This window comes from Nematocida minor (genome assembly GCF_024244105.1).
Source record: "Nematocida minor strain JUm1510 chromosome Unknown 7879, whole genome shotgun sequence".
Classification (NCBI taxonomy): Eukaryota; Fungi; Microsporidia; genus Nematocida; species Nematocida minor.
The window spans coordinates 17,273-41,537 of NW_026250394.1; the positions used below are offsets into that span (position 1 = coordinate 17,273).

General features: G+C 41.6%; 14 protein-coding genes across 14 annotated transcripts; 8 read left to right on the forward strand and 6 right to left on the reverse strand.

Annotated features, from left to right (window-relative positions):
* Window positions 1-15: 15 nt before the first annotated feature.
* Window positions 16-492, reverse strand: NEMIN01_1074 (V-type H+-transporting ATPase 16kDa proteolipid subunit; the record flags this gene model as incomplete). Its single annotated transcript, XM_051477016.1, has 1 exon — window positions 16-492. The coding sequence occupies one exon, from the start codon at window positions 490-492 to the stop codon at window positions 16-18; it is 477 nt and encodes a 158-aa protein (XP_051332976.1).
* A 640-nt stretch (window positions 493-1,132) lies between these two features.
* NEMIN01_1075 (transketolase) lies at window positions 1,133-3,118 on the forward strand (the record flags this gene model as incomplete). The annotated part of the gene is made up of 1 exon (XM_051477017.1): window positions 1,133-3,118. One exon carries the CDS (start codon window positions 1,133-1,135, stop codon window positions 3,116-3,118), a length of 1,986 nt encoding a protein of 661 aa, XP_051332977.1.
* A 315-nt stretch (window positions 3,119-3,433) lies between these two features.
* On the forward strand, window positions 3,434-4,213 carry NEMIN01_1076 (uncharacterized protein; the record flags this gene model as incomplete). The annotated part of the gene is made up of 1 exon (XM_051477018.1): window positions 3,434-4,213. One exon carries the CDS (start codon window positions 3,434-3,436, stop codon window positions 4,211-4,213), a length of 780 nt encoding a protein of 259 aa, XP_051332978.1.
* Window positions 4,214-4,552: 339 nt separating this feature from the next.
* Window positions 4,553-4,954, forward strand: NEMIN01_1077 (ubiquitin-large subunit ribosomal protein L40e; the record flags this gene model as incomplete). The annotated part of the gene is made up of 1 exon (XM_051477019.1): window positions 4,553-4,954. One exon carries the CDS (start codon window positions 4,553-4,555, stop codon window positions 4,952-4,954), a length of 402 nt encoding a protein of 133 aa, XP_051332979.1.
* Window positions 4,955-5,571: 617 nt separating this feature from the next.
* Window positions 5,572-8,163, forward strand: NEMIN01_1078 (uncharacterized protein; the record flags this gene model as incomplete). The annotated part of the gene is made up of 1 exon (XM_051477020.1): window positions 5,572-8,163. One exon carries the CDS (start codon window positions 5,572-5,574, stop codon window positions 8,161-8,163), a length of 2,592 nt encoding a protein of 863 aa, XP_051332980.1.
* Window positions 8,164-8,678: 515 nt separating this feature from the next.
* NEMIN01_1079 (protein farnesyltransferase subunit beta) lies at window positions 8,679-9,731 on the forward strand (the record flags this gene model as incomplete). The annotated part of the gene is made up of 1 exon (XM_051477021.1): window positions 8,679-9,731. The coding sequence occupies one exon, from the start codon at window positions 8,679-8,681 to the stop codon at window positions 9,729-9,731; it is 1,053 nt and encodes a 350-aa protein (XP_051332981.1).
* A 371-nt stretch (window positions 9,732-10,102) lies between these two features.
* Window positions 10,103-10,357, reverse strand: NEMIN01_1057 (anaphase-promoting complex subunit 11; the record flags this gene model as incomplete). Its single annotated transcript, XM_051476999.1, has 1 exon — window positions 10,103-10,357. The coding sequence occupies one exon, from the start codon at window positions 10,355-10,357 to the stop codon at window positions 10,103-10,105; it is 255 nt and encodes an 84-aa protein (XP_051332959.1).
* A 496-nt stretch (window positions 10,358-10,853) lies between these two features.
* NEMIN01_1080 (large subunit ribosomal protein L17e) lies at window positions 10,854-11,453 on the reverse strand (the record flags this gene model as incomplete). Its single annotated transcript, XM_051477022.1, has 1 exon — window positions 10,854-11,453. The coding sequence occupies one exon, from the start codon at window positions 11,451-11,453 to the stop codon at window positions 10,854-10,856; it is 600 nt and encodes a 199-aa protein (XP_051332982.1).
* A 31-nt stretch (window positions 11,454-11,484) lies between these two features.
* NEMIN01_1081 (ATP-dependent RNA helicase DHX36) lies at window positions 11,485-13,551 on the forward strand (the record flags this gene model as incomplete). The annotated part of the gene is made up of 1 exon (XM_051477023.1): window positions 11,485-13,551. The coding sequence occupies one exon, from the start codon at window positions 11,485-11,487 to the stop codon at window positions 13,549-13,551; it is 2,067 nt and encodes a 688-aa protein (XP_051332983.1).
* Window positions 13,552-13,875: 324 nt separating this feature from the next.
* NEMIN01_1082 (20S proteasome subunit beta 6) lies at window positions 13,876-14,604 on the reverse strand (the record flags this gene model as incomplete). Its single annotated transcript, XM_051477024.1, has 1 exon — window positions 13,876-14,604. One exon carries the CDS (start codon window positions 14,602-14,604, stop codon window positions 13,876-13,878), a length of 729 nt encoding a protein of 242 aa, XP_051332984.1.
* Window positions 14,605-15,084: 480 nt separating this feature from the next.
* NEMIN01_1083 (uncharacterized protein) lies at window positions 15,085-16,791 on the forward strand (the record flags this gene model as incomplete). Its single annotated transcript, XM_051477025.1, has 1 exon — window positions 15,085-16,791. The coding sequence occupies one exon, from the start codon at window positions 15,085-15,087 to the stop codon at window positions 16,789-16,791; it is 1,707 nt and encodes a 568-aa protein (XP_051332985.1).
* Window positions 16,792-17,229: 438 nt separating this feature from the next.
* Window positions 17,230-17,547, reverse strand: NEMIN01_1084 (uncharacterized protein; the record flags this gene model as incomplete). The annotated part of the gene is made up of 1 exon (XM_051477026.1): window positions 17,230-17,547. One exon carries the CDS (start codon window positions 17,545-17,547, stop codon window positions 17,230-17,232), a length of 318 nt encoding a protein of 105 aa, XP_051332986.1.
* Window positions 17,548-17,663: 116 nt separating this feature from the next.
* On the forward strand, window positions 17,664-21,902 carry NEMIN01_1085 (uncharacterized protein; the record flags this gene model as incomplete). Its single annotated transcript, XM_051477027.1, has 1 exon — window positions 17,664-21,902. The coding sequence occupies one exon, from the start codon at window positions 17,664-17,666 to the stop codon at window positions 21,900-21,902; it is 4,239 nt and encodes a 1,412-aa protein (XP_051332987.1).
* A 532-nt stretch (window positions 21,903-22,434) lies between these two features.
* NEMIN01_1086 (lysyl-tRNA synthetase, class II) lies at window positions 22,435-23,949 on the reverse strand (the record flags this gene model as incomplete). The annotated part of the gene is made up of 1 exon (XM_051477028.1): window positions 22,435-23,949. One exon carries the CDS (start codon window positions 23,947-23,949, stop codon window positions 22,435-22,437), a length of 1,515 nt encoding a protein of 504 aa, XP_051332988.1.
* Window positions 23,950-24,265: the final 316 nt, after the last annotated feature.

Consider the following 24,265-nt stretch of genomic DNA (forward strand, 5'->3'; position numbering starts at 1 on the left):
TACTTTTTTATTTCTCTACCATTTATTCTCTGATGTCAGGATCACCCCAATGATCAGTGAGAACAAGCCCGAAAACTCTCCAAAGATCAAAAGAAGGAAAAACGCCATCTTGAATCTTTTCTGCTGCGCTGCGGTTATTGCAGCCACTGCGGTGATGTCTCCGAGCCCAATGGAGCCCCAAAAGAGCCCTGCGCCTGCGATTATCTGCCCTGCCAGCCACGTAAGCGGCTTGTGGAAGTCTGCTGCAGGCCCAGAAACACGCCCCAGGAAGAAAATCAGCGCAGCGTATAAAATAGACACACCAATGAAGGCAGAAGGAACGATAGTTAGAATAATATCATTTTTAACAGCTGCTGCCTGGCAGATGCCGTGTGAAGCCTTTGCCATCCCTATGCTCACTCCCGCAAAGGCAGGAGCGAGGAGGCAAACAATACCCAGAGGATAAATCAAGCTCAAAATTGGGTCTGCACTAGTCTCTTGTTCCATAACCATTGAAAATAAAAAAATAAAACAAGAAAAGTAAAAAAGAGGAAAAACCAAACAAAAAAGATAAGAAGAGCACCAAAACAAAAATAAAAGAAGAAAACACACACAAAGAGAAAGCAGTGATGCAAACAGAAAAGACAAAGGGTAGTAAGAGAAAAAGAGATGTTGTATGTAGTGTGTACAGAGAACGGGCTATAAGTCGAGTAAATAAAGAGATTAGTAGAGTGTGAAATTACTTAAAAATAATTTATATACTACTTGGCTGAGAGAATATTTAAATTATTTAGCCAATGTAGATGACAGCTGACAGAGTAGAACATATCAGCAAAAGAATTGGTGCGATAACTAATGATCGGTTATTTCTCTGTATTTGTGCAAGTTTTGACTATTCATTGATTACTGGCTAGCTTGCTCATCCAGTGCATGTGTACTCTTCTATGAATACATTCAGATTTAGGAGCTGTTCATTGAGAAATTACTAGTAAAATTCATTTACATCTCTGTGGGTACAGAAGATGCAGCTGATGGTTATTCACTGGCTATTCTCTCCACAGTGTGGTAAGTCCTGCAGAGTATTTGCTAATTGGTGTTGGAATGTGCCAGTGGAAGAGAATTGAATAAATTGCAAATTATTTTGTTTTGGAGTATGCATTCTGCAGTGGAAGAGATTAGGGTGCTGATTGCAGAGATAGTGGAGAATGCAAAGAGCGGGCATCCGGGAGGACCCATGGGCATGGCCAATGTGATGCACATTCTTTTCTCCAGAGTATTATCCATAACAAAAATAGACAGCAAATGGATAAACAGAGACATATTCGTTCTTTCTAACGGCCATTGCTGTGCAGGCCTCTACGTGTTCCTGCATCTCAAAGGCTTTTTGTCAATGGAAGATCTACTGCACCTGAGAAAGATCGACAGCAAAACGCCAGGGCACCCAGAGTTTGGCAGATTTATAGAAGCAACTGCAGGGCCGCTTGGACAGGGCGTGGCACAGGCTGTGGGATATGCAATAGCACTGAAGAAAAATAGCGATAGGTACAATAAGCCAGCCCTCATGAACATATTCAGCAACAGAGTGTACTGCATGGTGGGGGATGGATGCATGCAGGAGGGAGTGGCGCAGGAGGCATTTTCAGTTGCAGGGCATTTGAAGCTGAACAACCTCATAGTGATCTACGACTACAACAAAATTACGATTGATGGCCCGCTATCTCTGTCAAACAGCGAAGACGCAGGAAAAAAGATGCGAGCCATGGGGTTTGCTATCGTGGAGATAAAAGACCCAGAGGATGACGAAGTGGTGGAAGAAATACTCAGCAAAAAGATGGACAGGCCAATGTTCGTGATAGTCCACACAACGATAGGATACGACACAACAAAGAAAGGCACAAGTGCAGTGCACGGCTCTCCACTGGGAAAAGAAGAGATAGAGCTGCTAAAAAGGAAATACTCAATGGATCCAGCACAGAGCTACTATATTTCCGAAAAGACCAAAGAAATATACAGAGAATGCGACTATAAGATAAATAACAAGTACTACGACTGGCAGAAGGGACTGGAGAAGTACAAAATGTTTTATCCCGAAGAGCACGCAGAGCTTACAGACCTGTGCACACCAAGTTCGATTCATGAAATAGTGCAGGGCCACATGATCAAAAATATGAGCGTTAAAAATGATACATTTTCAACACGTGAACTCTCAGGGCAGATTTTATCTGATCTATCAAAAGACGAGAGAATACTGGGAGGATCCGCTGATCTGTCAGAGTCTACATGCACAAAATGGGAGGGCGCTAAGGTCCTCAGTTCCTCTGACTACAGTGGTAGATACATTTGCTACGGAATAAGAGAGCATGCAATGTGCGGGATAATGAACGGTATAGCAGCATATGGATACCACAGGGTGTATGGCAGCACATTTCTCAATTTTCTAACGTATGGATTCCCAGCCATAAGAATAGCCGCAATTTCTTCGTATAGAGTAGCTATTTTGGGAACACACGACTCAATTGCTCTGGGCGGTGACGGGCCCACACACCAGCCAATAGAAACACTTGCACTCCTGCGGGCTACTCCAAATCTCATTACATTCAGGCCTGCGAATAGGCTGGAAACAGCTACAGCGATTGCATACTCGATGTACCAATCGAAAGGGCCGTGTGCCATAGTCTTATCCAGACAGAAGCTAGATGGATTTTCAGTGGGAACAGTGGATGATGTCTTAAAAGGCGCGTATATAGTCTGTGACTATGAGATTGGCGGGCCAGTGGTAAAAAGGGGAGTAAAATGTCCTTATGTAACATTGATAGCCACAGGATCAGAGGTATCTCTATGTCTCAAAGTGAAAGAACTTCTCTGTAATGTGGGATGCATGGTGCGTCTTGTCTCTATGGTATCATTTGAGCTGTTTGAAGCACAAGATGTAGAGTATAAAAAAGAGATTCTAGATTCACGTAGCATAAAAGTCAGCATAGAAGCACTCTCAACATTTGGATGGAGTAAATATGCCAGATACAACATAGGAATAGATACATTTGGGAAGAGCGGGCCACCAGATGAAGTGTACGCCCATTTTGGATTTACTCCAGAGGAGATAGCTGAAAAGATATATCAGATAGTTGCAGATATCTGACTTCCAAATCGATAGTAGTGAAATGAATAAATGGTCTAGCGGGTTTATAGAAGAGTAGATAAGTGTAGCAGTCTAGTGGCGCACATTAAGATCTTTTTATTTTCATTTATTATACAGTAGTCTATAGCATAAAATGTATCTGTACGAGTTGAGTTTATTTTCAGTGGCTTATCTACTTTTTGCACGGTTTTAATTTTACAATAAAAAGATAAGAAAGGAGAAATAGCTATGTGCAGCAGTTAAGTGCTCTTTTATAGTGGCAGTGGAGGATACATCTTGGCTGTTGCTATTAATACTATTGGATAAATATTTTTTATGTTTAATAAAGATAATTACCACTGGACACAGGACGACTACACAAAAGAAGGACTTGAAATTATGGCCAAATCACTACAGAAAGAAGGCATTACACTGGCGGATGAAGGCTCAAGCATCTACCTTACACAGAGAATGGGAAAGAAACACACTAGGTACGAAGTAACAATAACCATGTCCAAGGACGACAACGTGCTTTCTGTCACAGGATACTCGGGAGTGTCAAGTGAAGAAGACATCCATGAGTCGCCCTTGAAAAAGCCGTTCATCGCAGCAGTAAAAAGAATGGAGGAAGAGCTCGTGAAAGAAAGAGTGGAAGAAAAAAAGAAGGAGGAAATAATAGAAACAAAGGCAATAAACATTCCAGCAACAGAAAAAAAAGTGAAAACGGAAACATTGAAAAAAACAGTGCACTTTACAAGCCCAAGAGACCATATAAATAACATACTCTTCCAGTCGAACATGATTCAAGCATGCAATGGGTCGGTCTCCCTGTCACAGAACCCTCTTACCATAAAACACACGGCAATAACTCTGACAGAAAACATAGCAGAAGAGAAAAAAGAGACAAAAGACATAGTGAAAGTGTTTGCAGTTGAAATGGACGGTAAAAAGTTCAGTGTGCAAATGGCTCTGCAGGACAGAGGCCAGGGCACAGCACTGAAGATAGAATCATCCAGCATTCCATCGAACTACTCGAGCAAGTTTGTCTCGTACTTAGAGAACATAATACTGCAGCCCATACAAACATCTCTGCGAATACCGTACAGAATGGAGTAGAGAGCAGGCCAGTTGCATGACAGAATGGAGCTAATTATCCAGTGCAATGTGGTGCGGTGAGAGAATAATTAAAGAAAAACATCTACATAGTCTACTATCTTATTTGCCTCTACTTGTGTCTTTTACTTCTATTTTGTCCAAACTCCATCTGCCACTGCACATGCTATATGGCATATAGTGCGCCATCCTCTCCCATTTACTCTGTGTGTATATAAGGGCGTGCTCATAGCGTGTGCTATTTTCCCCGTGCTCTCATGGGCTATTTGCTGTTTGTGCGATGTTTTATCTGCTATTTGTATTTTTTATTGCTTTTTTATTTTTAATTTTTCAATACCCTTGATGCAGATATTCGTAAAGACGCTCACGGGAAAGACAATTACCCTGGACGTAGAGAACAGTGACACAATAGAGAATGTAAAAGCAAAGATCCAGGACAAGGAAGGAATACCCCCCGACCAGCAGAGACTTATCTTCGCAGGTAAGCAGCTCGAGGACGGAAGAACTCTTTCAGACTACAACATCCAGAAAGAGAGCACAATCCATCTCGTGCTGAGACTGAGAGGAGGAGTCATCACTGACACAGACAGAGTGTTTGTGACAATGAAGAGAACCAAAGTGCTTATCTGCAGAGGATGCTACTCAAGAAACAACATCAGAGCAACACACTGCAGAAAGAGTGGGCCATGTGGCAATTCAACAAACTTAAGACCAAAGAAGAAGTTTAAGAAGTCAAAATCATAAATAAAAGCATGAAACATTCAAGATAAGGTATCAACAGTCTATCGCTCTAGTTACTTATTACTGTATATAGAAATTACTCTATTTAGAAAATATGCTATCCATTTTTAGCACAGCACTGCAATGCCACAGATTGTTTATACAAACAATTGACAATTACTGCAAAAATAGCCATATTCAAGAATTATTGACTAGTTGCAGACTAGTATAGCTCTGTGCCAGGTTTATATTGCTGTTGGAGCGGTAGGATAATGCTAAGCTGGCTCTAACATTTTCTCATTAAAATTGTTTATATGAATGAATGTATTTTGCCAATGGTCAGAGTAGCATTGTTATATTCTCTGTCCCCAGTGGATACAAGATCTGTTCCTGTGGCTTTTCCTAGGTTATTCAGCTCTGCACTGCCGTTAATTTTCTTCACTTGTTATACTTCATTCGGTGCATAAACGAGTGCAAAGGTAGAGTTGTTGAAGTAAGAGATGTAGATGCTATGGCAGCGGAGTGCTATTGGATTGCGCATGAAAAGAGGAACATCTAAGCAGAGATCACATTGTTAGTGATATACGAGCACAGTCAATTGCTAATTAATTTACTATTTAAATATTTTTTATTTTATTTTTATGGAGATTACATTCCTACTTGTACTATGTTTTACTCTGTTAAAGGGATATGTATCTGCTAGTAGTAATCAGGAAGCATACGTTTACATTGGAGTGGACAGCTCGATGTTTGCGCCAACTCTATCGGTTTTCAACGGGATAGTAACCACAGCAGGATCCGCGCAGGGAACAAAGCTTGAAACGAAGAAAAAAACAATCTACGAATACGACCCTTCGAACAGCACGAAAGGAAGCGCATCAGCAGGAAAAGAGAAGAATGCACAAAATAAAGTGGCATATAGCGTATACATGCCGCAGCTGTTGGCCACTGAGCCAGTAGATTTGGTAAGAAGTATTAATAAGAACGTGCGAATAAAAGAAAACAAGGCACATGGGTCCAGAACAATAAATGTGCACGGAGTATATTCAGACATACCGGACGTACAGCTGTACCTGAAGTACTTGGAGGAGGCAATAAACAAGAAAAAAAAGGAAAACGAAGATGTAAAGTGCCTTGGCGTAACTGTTCGAGGATACTTTGAGCCCAGCACCATAAAAACAATTGAGTGTGCAATGAAAGAGCTGACAGCCTCTATCTCCCACATCCAAATTCTGACAGACGGCATGGCACAGGCTGTAGACTCAATCGTTGGAGTGAACAGCGATGAAAGAGGGTACATTACTACACACAGCTTCAGAGGAGGCTCTGTGGTCTCAGAGATCTTCTCATACGAACTGCAGAATAAAAATAAAAAAGTAAGCCTGCTGCACCAGAAGATAGACTCCGTATACTCTGAGTACGACATCATAAGAATGCTGTACAACCACCTGCTAAGCGAGATAAAAAACATGGCAAGCGAAAGATACCCGAATATAGCGATAGATCTGAAGGGTGTGCCTGATTTGCAGTTTACGTCCAGCTCAAAAAGCGATAAAAAAGAGAAAGGCCAAAACACAAACTCAGAGAAAACAAACACAGAAGCAGCAAACACGCTGAAGAACATCGACAAGCCAGTGGTAGAGTATACAGTTGATATACTGCCGCTGCTGAACAGTGCTCTGGTGAATCTGCAAGAGCTTATATTTAGCGCAGAAAAGAAGGACTCTTCTGCGATAGTAGATGACTCTGTGGAAGAGAAAGATGCAGAAGATGCATACACCATCAGAATAGCCAACCAAAACGAAAAGTCATCCATCCACCCATTGCTGATAGAGCTAGTGAATACAGCAGCACCCTGCACAGCCAACAACCTGTTTGTAGCGCCTATAAGCGATTCTGTGAAGGACCTGAATCTGAACATGGTGCCCGTGCAGAATGAAATATTGCAGTACATTGCAAACTCAAGGAGGGAAATAAAACATCTCATTGTGGAAACAAAAGAAAAGCTGTCAGAGATTGAAAAGGCAAAAGAAGAGCTAAAAGAAAACGACAAAAACGATAAAGAACTGCCGGTAGTCTACAGAAGTTCGATATACAGCGATGTAATCCATGCTGATCAGCTGGAGAGCATACTCTACGGCACAGGAATTCGCAAAATGGCTAAGCCCAGCAAGGCATCTCTATCAGGCGCATCAACACACATCATGAAGTACAACATAGCCGTTTTAGATGAAAGACCAGCAAATGATGGAAAGAAACCCTCCTACAAATATAAAGTGAAGTACAGCCCAAGTGATAACGGAATACGAAGCAAAGTGTACGATTTGAACAGAAAAGAAACAGATGACTGGTTGTATTTTACCCAGAACTTCAACAATGAAATGAAAATAAAAGAGCCCATTTCAGCTCTCATCTCTGGAGACAAGCAGAGCGCAGAGTATAAAAAAATAGCAGAAGTGTTCAAGGGAAGTAAACAGCTACTGAGCAGCTTAGAAGAGAAAATCAGCCAGATAATGGGAACAATGGGAGCAGAAGAGCTTGCAAAGAGCGATGGATACTTGGAAGTAGCCCAGGCATACACACAGGCAGTGAAAGACCAGGCAATAGACAAGGGCTTGGATAAAAGCATAAACGACATTCTATCAGAAATCCCCAAGCTGATTAAGAAAGGCCTAAAACTCCATAAAAAATACGAAAAAGAAGGACTAGAGAGCACAGAGGCATTCATGAAGTTTATTGCGCAGAAAACAAAGGAGAATAAACATCCGATTACAACGGTAGAGTACACTGCAGAGACAGACTACAACACGAAACTGAAGTATAAGAGAGAGATAAAGAATATAATAGACGGTATTCAATACAGAGTGCACTTAATAACGGAAGAGCACAATGAAAACATTGTGAAGAAGCTGCAGGAAGAGGTCCTAAAGAAAAAACAGGAAGAAGAAGCAAAGAAAGCAGAAGAAGAGGCTAAGCCAGAAGGAGAAGCTGAAGCGGGCAAGGAAGCTAAAGCAGAAGAAGCCGAGGCAGCAGGCGATGCTCAAGTGGACAACAGCAGCAGTAGTGGAAAAGAGACAGCTAAAGATAAGAGCGATGAAACAGAAAGCAGCACCAAGCCAGCATCTGTCGAGACAGCCACCGCCAAGGAAAGTAAGGAACCAGAGATCGAAACAATGCCAGCAGACACCACGTCTATCCTTGACGAAAGCTTCATTTTGAAACGGTCTCTCTAATAAAGTTTGCAGCTAATCTGTTTTTATTTTTATTCTCGGATTGTCCTAGTAAGTGTATTCTAAATTCAACTATTGCGTCTTTATACATGCTGAATTTATCACCGAATAAAATAATTTCTTTATTGACTAATATTGGCTTCATTAACAGAAGAAGCCTTAGAATTAATTGGAGCTATTACTGAGATAGTTACGCCTGGTAATAGATAGCACCGCATATTTTTGATTTTCTTGTTTGACATTCTCTTGTTTGGTGTGATTTAGCTGTATTTGTATCATCTCAAGGTGTTGTGGATTTCATGTTTAGAATTGTATGTGTGGTATATGCTAGTGCACCATAATAGCACTGGATTGTTAAAAGAAGTAGCCCATCTACTATTATCCACTACTAGTAAAAGAGTAAAAAAATAAACCAATCCAATAAATTCGCACTAGCATTCTTCTATGCACAAACTTTTATCCGTAGCTTTTTCAATTTATTTTTATGGCAGTATGCTTTTTATTTTTTCCAATTTATAATGTACAGTGACGAAGGTAAGCCCACAAAAACCTCGATAGATGCTCTCCACTTGAACTCCACCATTAAAAACAAGTGCAACACTTTGCTAAACAAGGAGTCCCATTTGAAGTACATTATCAAACAAATGAACAAAGTGCTTCCCATTGACTACAGCATGCTTATTCCCTGGGTTGGCGCGTGGATGTCAAACGGTCTGTACGTTATACTGGGCAGAGAGGCATTCTACTCAAGCTTGGCCTCTGGAGAGATACATAAACTGCACAAAATAGCAAATCAGATAATAAACCTGCAGGGTAAAGGCACAGGAGTCAGCGGAGGAGAGGGACAGCTGCCTAATCTAGGAAATACATACGCTGCACTAGTCCTACTGCGCACACTCAATAGGCTGGATGAAATAGACAAAAAAGGAGTCATCAGTTTTATCAAAGAAATGAAGGTGGAAGCCGGGTTTACAATGTACAAAGACGGGGAAGTGGACCCTAGGTCGATATACTGTGCAGTGGCCTCGTACTCTATCCTGTTCTCAGAAGAGATAAAAACAAAGTCGCAATTTAATCCTCTGCAAACAGAAGAGGGAAAAGAAATATTCTCAGAGCTTCCCGAGATAGTGGGCAATCTGCAGACATATGAAGGAGGATTTGCAGCCAGTCCGGGAGAAGAAGCACACGGAGGGTACACTTACTGCGCCATAGCTGCACTGAAAATACTAGAAAGCGAAATACCGAATGAAAATCTTCTGAAAAAATGGCTGCTAGACAGACAGGATGCGATAACACACGGCTTCAATGGAAGAACAAACAAAGGCGTAGACTCGTGCTACAACTTCTGGGTGGGCGCGTGTTTTAAGATGATTGGTCTTCCGATCTACTCGGATGAAGGCCTTGTCCGGTACACTCTCTCCAACTGCCAGGATGAAAACGGAGGAGTAAAAAACATCCCAGAATCTCGCCCAGACATTTACCACACGGCATATGCGCTGCTGGGGCTATACATAATAAACGAAAGCGACTTCAACTGCATTCTAGGCCTTCCTGTGCAGATGAATATGTAGTGATCAGAGTGCACAATGTCCTAAATATGCTGCTATTAATAAATTATTATTTATTTTATTTGTAACAACCGTGCTAAGTTGATGCAGTTAAGCAGTTACCTGTCGAATAACTTGCTGGTATCAGCTAGCTGCAATATGAAAGCAGTTGATGGGTTATGGCTTACGAAATGAGTTGGTATCGTGTACATACTGCACTTTCCTTGATAAAAACAGAAAAAAGGCATTCTTCTATGTTCTCTTCTGGTATGTAGATTACTATAATGTGTGCTGGTTTATTTGATATTTTATGGAGGTCTTTGTTTTTAAGATTAATTTTCAGGGTATGTCTTTATCTATTACTCTATGAGGCATTAGGATAAAAGGCGCGCTTTCTACTCTTCTGTATCTGTTTTTTCTTTCCACTCTGCTCTGCATATGGGACAGAGCGCGCTGGTTGCTATCCAGTTCTTTATGCAGTGTTTGTGGTAGCAGTGCTTGCATGCCCCGAATGAAGGAATGCACTCTATGGGGTGCTCGCACTCGGAGCACATCTGCTCAAAAGGCTGCTGGCATATCCCGCAGATGCCCTCTGACACTTTCCATTTCCAATTATACGAAGCTCGGATTCCATTGACACGAATGAACATAAAAACACAAAAACAGAAACTGAGAGAAAAATAAAATAAAAATGAATATGCACAAACACAAAAAGGTGGCTAAAACATCACCAACAGCTGAAATTAAACAGAGAAAGCCCTTTATCTCACCTATCTATTTATTTAGACAGCATTGCCTCTATTTCTGAGACTATCCAACTTAAAAAGAACGTTGCTAAAATTACCCAAAAGGAAAAGAAAAACCGAGATCAGTCAACTGTTCTACTAAGCAGCTGACAGATATTTACTCTTAAACCACTGCTAAGTGCATTATATCTCAGCATAAACAATAACAATATCACAAGCCAAATTCGCAAATGAAATTAGTAAAACAATTTTATACAAGGCTTCTAATGACACACAAATAATACACAGATTATTGCCATTCTACAAAAGAAGCCACAGGAATAAAAGAAGTAGAATAAATAGTAGAAATTGCTGCTAAATAAGCACAATGTATCAGAATGTAAACGGTTTATTCTCTTAATTAATCTTTTAACATCTGTTTCCTATGCTCTCCTCTTAACTTTCCGCTGATAACAAGTGCTCTGAACTTTCTCTCTGCTCTCTTCTGTGCGATTGTCTTAACTGCGGTTTCTGCTGGTATCTCTCCCAGCTGCTCCTCAGCTATGATTTCAATGTGGCAAGGCGACTTGTTCCATGCGGTGACTCTTCCGTGTGCTCTGTATGTTCTGTTGTGGATGATAGGAGCTCTGTTCACCTGTGCGTGGGTAACCTTCACTTTGGAGATGTCTAGGCCCTTTCCTACAGCGATGTTCTGCATGTTCTTCAGCATGCACTTTGCCTGGATGACGCTCTTCTCTGGCCATCTTCCCTGGAGCGCTCCAAACTCTTTGGCTTGTGCTACTCTGGGCACTCCCCCGTTGAATCTCTTCATGGGCACACACCTTTTGTGGGCAAGAACGTCGTCCAAGTATTTTATGGCAGAGACCAGCCACATTCCTCTGAGGATGGTTACGGTCTGGTGCGTGTTCTTGAAACTTATCTTTGCATTCTTCATTGCTGCTCTTACTGCCTTGTCTTCGTTCTTTGGAGTATAGGCGTAATTAGTGGTGACTTTTTTCATATTTACAGGGGAATAAAAAATTTACTAAAAAATGCCAACTGAATTGGTGAATAAAAATGCGAGCGAAGTAATTAGCAAGTACGGCCCAGGCAAAGTGCTGATTGTGGTGGGGGAAACAGGATCGGGGAAGTCAACAGGAATACCACGAGCTCTGCTTGCGGAGACTGCAGACACCATTATAGTCACACAGCCCAGAAGAGTCGCAGCTATCTCTCTGTGCAGCTATGTGAAAAAGATAACAGAGAACGAGGACACCGACATGATAGGTTACAAGGTCAGGTTTAAAGACACAACCACAAGAAAGACAAGGCTGCACTATGTAACAGACGGGATACTGCTGAAAATGATGGAGGAGAACAGAAAGAGCACAAAAACAACTACGATTATTCTCGACGAAGTGCATGAAAGATCAATACGAACAGATATTCTGCTTGGTCTACTGAAAAAGAAAATAGACTCAATTAGGCTGATCCTAATGAGTGCAACAGCAGACACAAAGATGCTCAGAGAATACTTTGCAAAGGACGGGATACCTGTGGAGTATTGCGAAATACCAGGGAAGAAGTATCCAGTGAGCATAAAGTATATGCCCAGGAGGTCATCAGACTACATACAGCTAGCATGCGATACAATAAAAAAGATAATAAAGGAAACAAGAAAAGCAAATGAAGCTGGCACAAGAGAAGACGGAAAGAAAGAAAAAGAAAATGTAAAAATAGAAATGGATGAAGTAGATGAAATCTTTGGGAATAATTGTAAAACAAATAGGAAATATACAGCTGTAAAAAACAACAAGAGCAATAGTAATGGAAATAGCGATATTTCGAAACTGGAAAATAACAGCAGTATGAAAAACTCAGTAAGTGAGGATTTCAGTGCTGGTACTGTTCTTGTGTTTCTCTCTGGGCTGGAGGACATTGATGACTTGTATAGAATGCTGGAAATACACTCAAGCATTGAGCTGCTCAAGCTGCACTCTTCACTGCCGGATGCCGAGCAGAGACTGATATTCAGCCGGCGCACAAAGCCCATTCGAGTCATTCTGTCCACAAACATAGCAGAAACAAGCATTACCATCTCAGATGTAAAATGGGTCATTGATTCAGGAGTGCAGAAGGTAAATATAACAAAAGATGGAATAGACACGCTGGGAATAGTCAAGATATCTAAGTCATCAGCAAAGCAGAGGGCAGGAAGAGCAGGGCGAGTGGGCCCCGGTGTGTGCTACAGACTCTACACTGAATCAGCGTACTTGTCAATGGAGGAGAACAACATTCCCGAAATAATCCGATCTGACATTTCATCGGTCTCTTTGTCTTTGATAAACATGAAAATAGACCCAAGGTCTTTTGACTTTCTAGAGTCTCCTGGGGCTAACTCCATTTCTTCATCGCTATCCGAGCTATTCATACTTGGGCTGATAGATAAAGACGGAGAAATAACCGAGCTGGGAAAAAAAGTAAGCGCGCTCCCAGTCTCTCCATGCCAGGGAAAGTTTCTCCTTGTTGCAAAGTCAATGGGTGCAGGATGCTCTGCTGCTGCTGTGTGCTCTCTGCTCTCTGGTGAGAGAATATCCTTATTCTCCAAGGACGCAAATATTTCCAGTATTGAAAGCGTACATAAATCGCAAAGTAAGGGTTCAGATCTAACGCTGTATGCCAGTTTATTCTTTACCTATATTTCGTACGAGCCTAGGCTCCGCGGTGACTTCTGCAGATCTCTGGGGATCTCTCCGCAGGAAATAAAAACAAGCGAAAGAATATACTTTCAGCTGCTGCAGTTGCTCAAAGAAAAACACGAAATAAAAAACGAAACAGAAGAGGCAGACGAAAAGACAAACTACATCCCGCTGAAGCAGAAAACAGCAGACAGACTGCACGCAGCAGCCAGTGCAGGGTTTCTGACTAAAGTTGCATCAAGCCATGGGAATGGCGCGTATCTGCACATGTACACCGGTAAAAACATTTTCATACACCCGAGCTCCATTATGTTCAAAAGAAGAGAAGAAACTATCTCGTTTATCATGACATCAGAAACAACGAAGCCGTACATCCTCCACACTTTTCCATACACGGGCGAGAGTATACTTCCTATCTAGTGCGCATTCAGACACTCAGAATAAATGAACAATAAAACCATTGCATTGTTATCATCTATGTCTTATGTTCTAAACTATCTATATCTATTTACTAGATGCCTAATAATCAGCTATTCTAATATCTCAATAGATAAGACTAATTCTCTCTACCTCATAGAGATCGCCAGAATTCTTTAGATAAAATGATCATTGTGTCTTATCAGATAGCTAGCAGAGAATAGAGTGATATAACAGCAGAAGAATACATAAATAGCAGAGAGATGCCAATTAGTGGTACTTAATGATAGGATGGAAGAAAAGAGGGTAAGGTGTTTATTTTTGTCTTTAGTCGGATCTCAGCGGATATTCACTTCTGCTTATCCCATCTTTCTTAATTATGTATACTTCTAGGCCATCTCCTGTTTTTACATCAGTTTCAGCTACGCTATTAAACACATCTCTGACCAGCGCAGTGACTTCCTCCTCGCTGCACACATGGTCCTTTCCCTCTTCGCAGTACCAGTTCTTCCTGGTTATCCAAGAGTCAAGCATAGGCTGCAGCATCGCTGTTCCTGACCCATTGCATCTGCACGGTGTTTCCTGATAGCTCCCTACAGGATCGTACGAGAACACTTTGGGCTCGCCCTTCTCATTGAATCCAACAAGACAGCAGTACGTGTACTTTGGGAAGAATCTGTGGTTGTACAGCAGAATGTGGAGAATGGCTGCAGCCTGCTCTATTCCCATCTTTTTGTCGAACTTGAACTGGTATTTGTCTATTTCATACGCGAGCTCCTTGAAAATGTGCCGAGAGTCGGCGTAGAATCCTGTGGTGCTGAGAATGAATCTCCCGTCAATGCAGAACGACTTTGTTGCCTGTCTTGTGTTTATGCTAAAGCTAGCAGAGTGTCTTGTGTCGGATGCCACAATGCAGAAATCTGCTCCGACTATTGATAGACTGGTTCCTGAGTTGTCGGCATACAGGTCATCGCCATTTGAGCACTTTATCACCCCAGCTCTGTCAAGCTCTTTTTTGGAAACTCCTTCTGGCAGCCTTTTCTTATACTCAAACATGAAAACAAAAATATTTTCGGGCTTAAATGCTCGGCTCTGCAGAAAAAGATAAACAAAGCACGGACAGGCTAGAAGGGGAAATAAAACACCATTTAGCCATCTATAGATGAATGCTAGTGTAAATAGGTTGCATAGACAGAGTGTTGCATGCTCTTAGTAAGAAAAGTTAGAGATATACTTGAATTCACGGGTTATTTATTTCATCCTGTGCTAAATATTGTAGACAGTCCAAAAAAGAGGCAAAATATAGTTGAAGAAGAACAGAAGCTGAATACTGTAATACTTATGGCTGAGAACGAATAGCCAGGCTGCATCTATATTATTAGAGTCACACATGGAATTAGAAGAGCAGCTGGTGTATAGTTATTTTTCTGCTATTTGTGTGCTATGGCTATTTTAGCAGGGCTTTTGTTGGCGCAGTAAAGGAAAATAATACGTCGATTTGTGCAAAAGTAGAAATAATGAAAATATTTTAATTTTATGATCTTGCAACGAACAGTGAAAAAGGTTCTGGTTTTTGGGGCGCTTGCCCTGGCTTTTTTGCAGAGAGCTGGCTGCAAAGTGTCAGTGGAGGACACAGAGGCCATAAAAACATACTGGCGTGAGAGAATAGACACCATAAAGAGAGAAATTAGGACACGCCGCAACCTTCTTAAAACTCTTGACAACTTTAGCGATAGACTGAAGTGGGAAGACATTCGCAGCTTCAGAGAGCTAACTGATCAGCTGGAGATAGGAAAAATAAACCTGTCTGGCGTAGAGACTTCTCTGGAAGAGCTGAAGAAAAAGAACGACATGATATTATTTTATGCAAACTTTCTAGAATACACCCAGAGAGCTATGGATAAAAAAGATCTGACTTTTAGAGAAAGAGATATGCAAATTTCTATAAATGAACAGAACAGATACGATTTAGAAAATCTGCTTCTGGCGGCCTTTAAAGAGAGCACATTGATAGTTCAGAAGATAAGCAAATACGACCAGCACATTCTGAGAGTGATACAGAAGTGCAACATTGTGTATATAAGAGACGGCAGAGTGGAAGACCTCTCTCTTTTTAAGCTAGCAAAAGAGAAAAAGATAGTTGCTGCCAGCATAGTCTTCTCTTTCATTAACATGAATCTGTCCAAGCTAAAAGACATGAAAAGCGCGGTAGAAAGAATGCACATGAATGTCCTGCCCCATGTTCCGTATGGAAATGTGTCCATGTTTATGAATATGGTAAAACACGATTTGGAAAAAGATATATCCCCGCTCGTATCAGCGGACAGACATCTCCATCTTTTATGCGATAGATACGCTGCCGTAAACTCTGTGATGGATGCAAGAACGGTAGACATCTACTTTACTCTACTAGGAAAAGACCTTTCAGAAAAAGAGATAAAGAAGCACAGAAACATCACACCTGGCCAGGTTGTAAAGATAATAATAATAGAATGTCTGCTAAACGGACGCCTTCTGGACCACCGAAAGAACGATCTGTTCTTTGCTCTGGGAAGGGTAGTAGAGAAAGTGTGCAAACCAAAGGAGAATAACACCAATATTTACAAAAGAACAAAAATAAAAAAAGTGGAGAAACAGGATGAGATACTCAATGCTCTGAAGATTATATGGAGCGACTGCTGCACGTCTCCCATCCAGTATGAATACATGAACATCAACTCCTTCTGCGAGGACAATGGGATTGATTTCTTAAATCTCACAGGTATACAGAACAGCTTTATATCTGCTAAGTGGATGTATGACGTGGAAAGACACACAACAGTGTATGAGAACGAGATAGTTGGAGACCTGCACTTTGATATGTCCTACACGCACCCCATGTGGTACATATACAAAAGATGCGAGTATGTTAGCCATTTGACGAAAAAAGATCTTTTATTCCTACAGCCGTTCATGGAAGTAAAAGACGGTGTTGTTATACTCAGACCGCACAGAATAACCCAGGACGACGACAGCCTGGAAAGAGAACAAAACATAAAAATTTGCATCAGAGCATGGTTCTCCCTGTGTGTTAGAATCATCAGCAGAAAAGAAGACGGCAAGAAATACAACAGCACAATAGTTAAGGACTTTGCAGACTGTCTGAGAAATGATCGCAGAAAGAAAGTGGAGGTGGAAGAGACAGAAGAGAAGAAGTACAAATGCAACTTCAGCAAAGTGTCCAACCTCGTGTGCATTGCATAGTGATACAACGGAAATAATAAAGCACCATCTAGAAGAAATAACTATCAATAGACAATTACTGTGTTATAGCTGGTGTAAGCGACTCAATAGACAAGAAAAAAGAACGAATGAAAATTAAAAAGAACGATCATGCAGTACGACAGCTATAGCTAATAAATGAATAGTTAACTATACTTTTTGTCTCTTATCTCATACTCTAAGAACATTAGCTTAATTGTGTGCAAATGAGAGTGTGTTTTTATTCTGAATTTTCCATTGCCAATAAAAGTGCAGACTAGAGCGAATGGATTGTTATTTCAGCACCTCTGGAGAATTCTAGAGAACACGGCCCAAGAATAAGCAATACACAAACTGTCTGAAAAAGGAAATAGCTGAGTGCATAATACAGACAATAGGGACATAAATGATTTGCAGTGAAGTGTTTATTTTTTCTTATTCTCATAGGAGCCCACTCTTTACTTTCATGGCATATCCGCTCGTTCGGTACTGTCTCTTTGTATTGCTCCCGTACTTCTCTCTTACCTCGAACAGATATTTCTGCGATAGAAAGTCCAGCCAGTCGGTGACCTCCTCTGATGTGGCTCTCTTTTGGCTGCTCATCATCTTTCTTATTACACTGCTTGTAAATATGCTGCCCTGCGGATATCGGTGCAGCAGCCTCCTCAGAAGCTGCAGAGATCTTTTTATGTTGTTAAAGAGCACGGGCGTGTACGGGAGATTCTCTCTGTGCAAGTTGATAATTATGTCTTTTATCATTTATTTTCTGTTGACTCATTGCTCTTATATAGATGAGCTCATTGGTTATTTTTGAATATTTTTAATTCGTGTATACTTATATAAATTTTCTATTTGTAAATAGAAATAATTCTTAGATGAGCGAGAAGAAGTTTGAAATCGCACTGGAAAAACAGCTGGAGCTATTCAGAACAGCAGGCGAGTGGTCTGATTTAGTGGCATATCTTACGGGGCTCGAGGGAATATTGAAAATAAACAAGTACTCGCGAATACCAAAGCCGTACCTTCTCTACAAAAGACTGAACCAATGTCTAAACCCAGCGCTCCCTGCGGGCGTGCACATGAAGGCTCTTGGGGTGTACAAAATTGTCATATCAAAAATATCAAGTGAAAATCTTTTAAATGAAATCGACGTTTTGTCGCTGGGCCTCTTTACGTTCTATTCGCACTCCAACCTGACAAGCATTCCGAACTACATGGAGGTGGTCAAGAAGATAATAGAAACCCTCGGCGACAAAACAATAAAAATATGCAAAAAGCTTATCTTTGGGATAATAATGGGCCTCGAGGAGGAGAACAGCGAGCAGTACATCATGACACAGCAGATACTGAACATTCTTGAGCTGCGGCTGGGCAGGGGCGTGATTCTGAAGAATGTCTGGGAAGTAATGGGGCAGTGCACTGACCTCGTGCCCGGGTGCCTTGTGTACATTCTGAAGGCAGAGGGAGGCTGCAGGGCAATGGAGGGCGAAGAGTGTCTCCTGAGCCGAGGATTTGTGTCGGCCCTGAAGGCAAAAGAGATAGTCACCATACGAAAGAGCTTTGATCTTTTCTATTCGTACAAAGTAGAAGGGCTAGATCTAAAGAACAACGAGATAGATGTAGCAGTGGCAATTTTAAACCTATTTCTAGTTAAGGAAATATCGTTAGTAAAAAGAATACAGATGTGGATTACAGAGATGATGAAAAAAGAAACAGGAGTGGATGAAATATACACAGCGCTGTGCAGGATATTCCACGGCTCGCCATCTGCGTACTTTAAAATACTGATGGCCATCCGGCAGAACATAGAAGAAGCATCCGCCATCTTAAAAAGGTCTTTGGTTTGGACAATCTCGATAATAGACACAAGGAACAGCGCGGATATAACAGCGTTCTTCAAAGTCCTCGATAAAAGAATTGTGTGGGAGGTATTTTCAGAAGATCTATTGGACACTGGGCTCATAGACAAGGCCATATCGCACTCTCTGCTAGATGAGCACAGCCAAGCGCACGAGCTGCCTCTGATTGCAGCCAAGTGCATCGAAGCAGAAATATATCCGTACCATTGGGCAGAGCTCCTAAGCCCTTCACCCGATGCGTATAGATCGATATGGGAGGCAGTTGAAAAGAAGATTAGCGCGCCATCTGACGATGCACTCCTGCTAATTGACTTTTTCTTGTCGATTAATATAAGCGAAGAATCCTTGGAAATGTACAAAAAATCAGTTGAAGTGATCATGGCAACATTCATGAAGTACTGGGAGCAAATTGCACACAGTAAAGCTGTTCACTACATGATCATTAAGTCGCTGCGAAGAATAACTGTAGAGTATAAAATGTCCCATGAAGAGTGCGCTGCTTTATACGACAGTGCAGTGGTGTGTCCCGAGGTGTTCTGGCTGTACGACTCATGGACAGCGGGCAATCTGCAGAAAATACTGATAAATCGCATTGTGTACAATGACAGCACAGTAAGGCATGTTTTAGAAGAAGCAGAAGAGCTGAGACTGGCATTCTATTTGGTTGAAAATTGTGAAAATGCAAAACTAGATAGCAACTTCATCTGTTTTCTGATCTCGTTCTGCGAGTCACACAGTTACATGGTTAGACAGAAGGCACAGTCTTTCTGCAGACGCATAAGAGCACATGCTGGCATACTTACCAACATATACGCGCATCTGAACAACCCAATAGAAAGAGAAATTAAAGAAAAAGTTATTCTACTGGAGTGCGATTACCACAGAATTCTATTTGGGCTGCAGATATTGGCTAGCATGGTCAAGTACTCCGACAGTTTCCAGTACTACCTGAAAAATGAAGAAACCTTCCCAGAAGAAAGTGATGTGTTCAATGTCACAGACTTATCCGAGCAGTTTGTTGGAGTTTCAGAAGCGTCTCGGCCTGGCATGGGGGTTTTCTTTCTTGTTCTGATGTATGCAACAAGTGAGCATGCAGAGGTTCGTGGAAAGGAGCAGAAGTACATCCAGGAAATAGAGGAAATGTCTGTAAAAATATTGAAGTATTTTTTCTGTTTTGTGAACTTCCTCAGACAGCCCATTACATTCAGGGAGGACTTTGTGTGCAAACTGCTGCAGAGATCAAAAACAGAGCAGGCCATCACCAGCACGATGACCATCGCAGCAATGGCAGGGCTAGATGCGTACTACGACTGCATCAGCGAGATATACAGGGAGACTGAGGAGATAAGATATCCGCTGATAAAATATTGCATATCTAAAAACCAAATCAATTTGCTTTTGATTTTAGTGAAAGCCATTTGCGATCTGGTGGCAGAAGATGAACAGAATGAAATGCACCAGCTGGAGTACATCCTGCAGCACTCTTTCAACCTGAAAGGATACAGAAGTATATGCAAAAGAGGCCATGGGCACATGGATGAACAGAAAATAGCAGCAGGACAGCCAGCAAAGTTATTCAATGTGCTGGATAAAAGCAGAGAGGCAGATGGCTCGCATTGGAGGCAAAAACAGGACAATAAATGCTCATGCGGTCTGGAGAACATGAAAGTGGAGAACGAAGGGGCAGTTACACTTTTGATAAGCTATCTGCTAGACTTATTCACACATATAAATGAGCAAACAAATAAAAAAGCCAACCGAGCAGTGGGGATGCTGCAGAAAGACAGCCAGAACCTGAAAACCCTCAGGAAGTACTTCACAAGTATTCAGAAACTGTTCACTCAGCTGCTATCAGAGGGGCTGATAGGCAAATACTCCGAATGCAGTAATATTTCATTCATAAACGCAATTGACGGTAAAATAGAATCAGAAGTGTTCGCATCGGTCGTGAGAGTGACCTCTACCCTCTCGCAAGACAAGTACAAAATGCTCAAAAGATGGATTGAGGTCTCTCCCAACCGATCTGTCTTTGAATCAGCGCATATATTCGGAGCCATTTCAATGATTATTGTGCAGGCAAAAACAAAGCCAAAAGACACAGACCTGCTTTGGTTCTTCACTGTGTTCTTTAAAAAGGTGTTCTCCCAGGAGGGGATAGACCTGAGCGTAAAAGCTCTTGATGCATGTGTTATATTTGGATTCAGGCTGGGAACAAAAAAGATTTTGGACATAGCAGAAATAAATGAAAAATGCCAGGAGCTCTCTGAGCTGCTGAGAATAGTCAAATCCATCATATCATCCGCGATAAAAAAGAACTATCTGCTGGACCTATCATCCGTGTGGAGTTCTCTTGTCTTTCCGTGCTTTAAGCTGCCGCCCGACCATGCGTTGTACAAAAACGCGTTGGAAACAGCAAAAGAGCTCGTGCAGATGCCAGAGAACAATAGGCAATGGAAGAAAGACTTCTACGAATACTTGCTGAGCGACAGATTCTTCAAAGACAATGCACAGAACATCAGATACAAGATAGAGATAGGCTCATTTTTGGTTGACTCTGACAGGATTCTTGATCTGATATCCAGAGCCAATACCACTGCAGGATTCTTCGTTAGAGAGTCGGACATTCTACTAAAGGCCTCGCTGATCAAGAGACTTAGGTACATGATACTCTGTGCGCCATTTGCAGAGTATGTGCAGAATGCGCCCGGTATATTCAGTCTTATCTCGGAGATATTTTCAAGCTCATCAAATACCTCCGTATGTCTACTAAGCGAGGCATACGCACTGTGCCGAGCTCTCTGCATTAAAATGCCTGTCAACACGCTGATCAACATGTGGCCGATCACCATCAGTGAGGCAATAAGCGCGCTGTCAAGTGGCCTGAACACGAACGATGAAATATCCGTTGCATACGCAGCCTTGCAGTTTCTGGATTTAGTTGCATCCCTGAACTACCCAGAGACAATCGAGTTTAGATGGCTGGTGGAGGGGCTGTCAGAGCTGAAAGGCCCTCGAATACACCTGCTAGAGCACCCGCCACTAAAAGACGAAAGATCATCAGAGCATGAGAGTGGCCTGCGAGATGGAATATCGTACAGAGTTCCGTGCCGTGTCAAACTAGCCGAGAAAAGCAAACAAGCCATTACAAAGGCCATATCAAAGGTAAGCGAGCACCACAAAAACCAGAAACACTGCACAGAGATAGACAGCGCTGTGTTCTTTGACTCCCTAGCAGATGATTTTCCTGAAATATAATCTAACTTTGTGTTATCTAATCAAAATAGTAGTGAGTGAGTTGAATGTAAAGGTTCAATTCAGCGGTATAGCATAGTAATTTATGCGAAAATCAACCAGAAATAAAACCATACTGTTTTTCATTTGGATGTTCATCCGCACTTGTTCGCATACTGTACACTATTTGTTCAAATGAAAATCCAAGTAAAATGGCTCAAAGCATTTTCTATGTTTTGCAAAGAGTGATATTCTGTATTCACATTTCTGCCATTAGTAGAATAAGAATAGATCGTCTTTTTCCTTGTTAGGCATGAATAAGTAAAAATTTCTGCTGAATACTCTTACTGTTCGCTGACTAGCTAATAAAAAGTACTGCCACAATAACACTCTTAGATGGATTGTTCTATAAATAAATGAAGTATAGCTACAAACGATCAATAATGTGTTGCATAAAGTGTCTTTCATCGCTGCATGAGTTACATTTGTAATAATTCCGTTTTTATTTTAACTTTAGCAATTATTTTAATCTTTTAGTCGGTAGGATAATTGCAATTTATTCGGTTGTTTTCTTAGGTCTCATGGTAGGGAAGAAGAGAACGTCTCTGATATTCTGTGCTCCTGTCAGCATCATCACCAGTCTGTCTATTCCCAGGCCCCATCCTCCTGCAGGCGGCAGAGCGTACTCCATCGCAGTGCAGAAATCTTCGTCAATTTCCTGTGCTTCGTCGTCTCCTGCTGTCTTGTCCTTTGCCTGCTGTTCAAATCTTCTCCTCTGGTCGAATGGGTCATTTAGCTCTGTGTATGCATTGCACACTTCCTTCCCAAGGATGAACAGCTCGAATCTTTCCGTTATGTTCTTCTGTGTTCTGTGCTCTTTAGCCAGAGGCGACATAATCTTAGGATGGTTCATGAGGAAGGTGGGGTTGTTGCAGTCGCTCTCTAAATACTCTCCTACCAGCTTATCCAGCAGTCTCGTGGTTGTTCTTGGGTTGTTGCACCTGATGTTGTTTTCTTTGCAGAGTTTGTCCAGTAGGTCTCTGCCCGCATCTGTTTCCAGCATTTCTCCTGTTATTTCTATGTTCACCTTCTTTGACAGCTCGCTCAGTATGTCTATTTTCTTGAACGGTGTATTGAAGTCTATGCTCACGTCCTTAACTGTTCCATCATTTCCCTCCACTCGGTACTCGATGAGTTTTGTGCCAAATATTTCCTGAACCATGCTGCTGATCATGTCTTCTGTTATTTCCAGGACGTCATTGTAGTCGGCATAGGACATGTAGAACTCGCACGTTGTAAACTCTGGGTTGTGTGTGGCATCTATCCCTTCGTTTCTGAACTGTCTTCCCATTTCGTACACTCTTGGTATGCCTCCGATCAAAAGAGTCTTGAGGTGCAGCTCTGGGGATATTCTCAGACTCAGCTCCATGTCCATCTCATTCAGCACTGTTTTAAAGGGCTTGGCTGCTGCTCCTCCTGGGATGATGTGCATCATGGGGGTCTCCACCTCCATGAAGTCTTTGCTGTCCAGATATCTCTTTACAAAGCTAATGACCTTTGACCGAGTAACAAATCTGTTCAAGCTTGTTTTGTTTAGCACCAGATCCAGATATCTCTGTCTGTATCGCAGCTCTGTTTCTTTCAGGCCGTAGTGCTCTGTTGGGTAGATGTGCAGACACGGAGCGAGCACTCGCACGCATGTAGACACAATGCTCAGCTCTCCCTTCATGCTGAATCCTATTGTGCCCTCTACGCCAATTATGTCTCCTCTGAATATTTCCTTTGATTTTGATTTAAAAATTATTTGCAAAGAAAGCCCTGCCGATTCTATTTTTATGAAAGTTATTTTTCCAATGGACCGGATAGCCAGCACTCTTCCAGCCGTTTTTACTACCAAATCCTTCAGGACTCCTTCGTTGAGCGGTGTTTCTGGAACTATTTTGTTGTTCTCCACAAAGCTCAGTACTTCCTTGATGGACATTGTCTCTTTGAAGTCGTATGGGTACAGTAGCTCTCCTGCTTTTGATCTGCTTTCTAAGTATTTATATCTGCTATTTTCTTCTCTTGTCATTCTGGGAGGAGCTACAAAAAAAATTAATTATATTCTACCGGTCGTGCTTTCATTTTGCAAAAATATGTGTCCAGCAGAGAGCTGTCTAGTCTTCTGTTGTCTACATCTTGCACTAAGCTGCAGCTAATCATCTAGCCACTTAGCCATCCAATTGAAAAGTGGAGTGTTTACAGCTATTCATTCAACTGTTCGCTTAGTTGGTCATTCAGTTATTTATTCAGTTGGTTAGCAGATCTCTTCTGGTTGGCTGTCTTTTTATTAGTCAATATCTGGCTTGCATTGCTCCAGCTGGTTAGATAGCTAGTTTGTTTTGCTG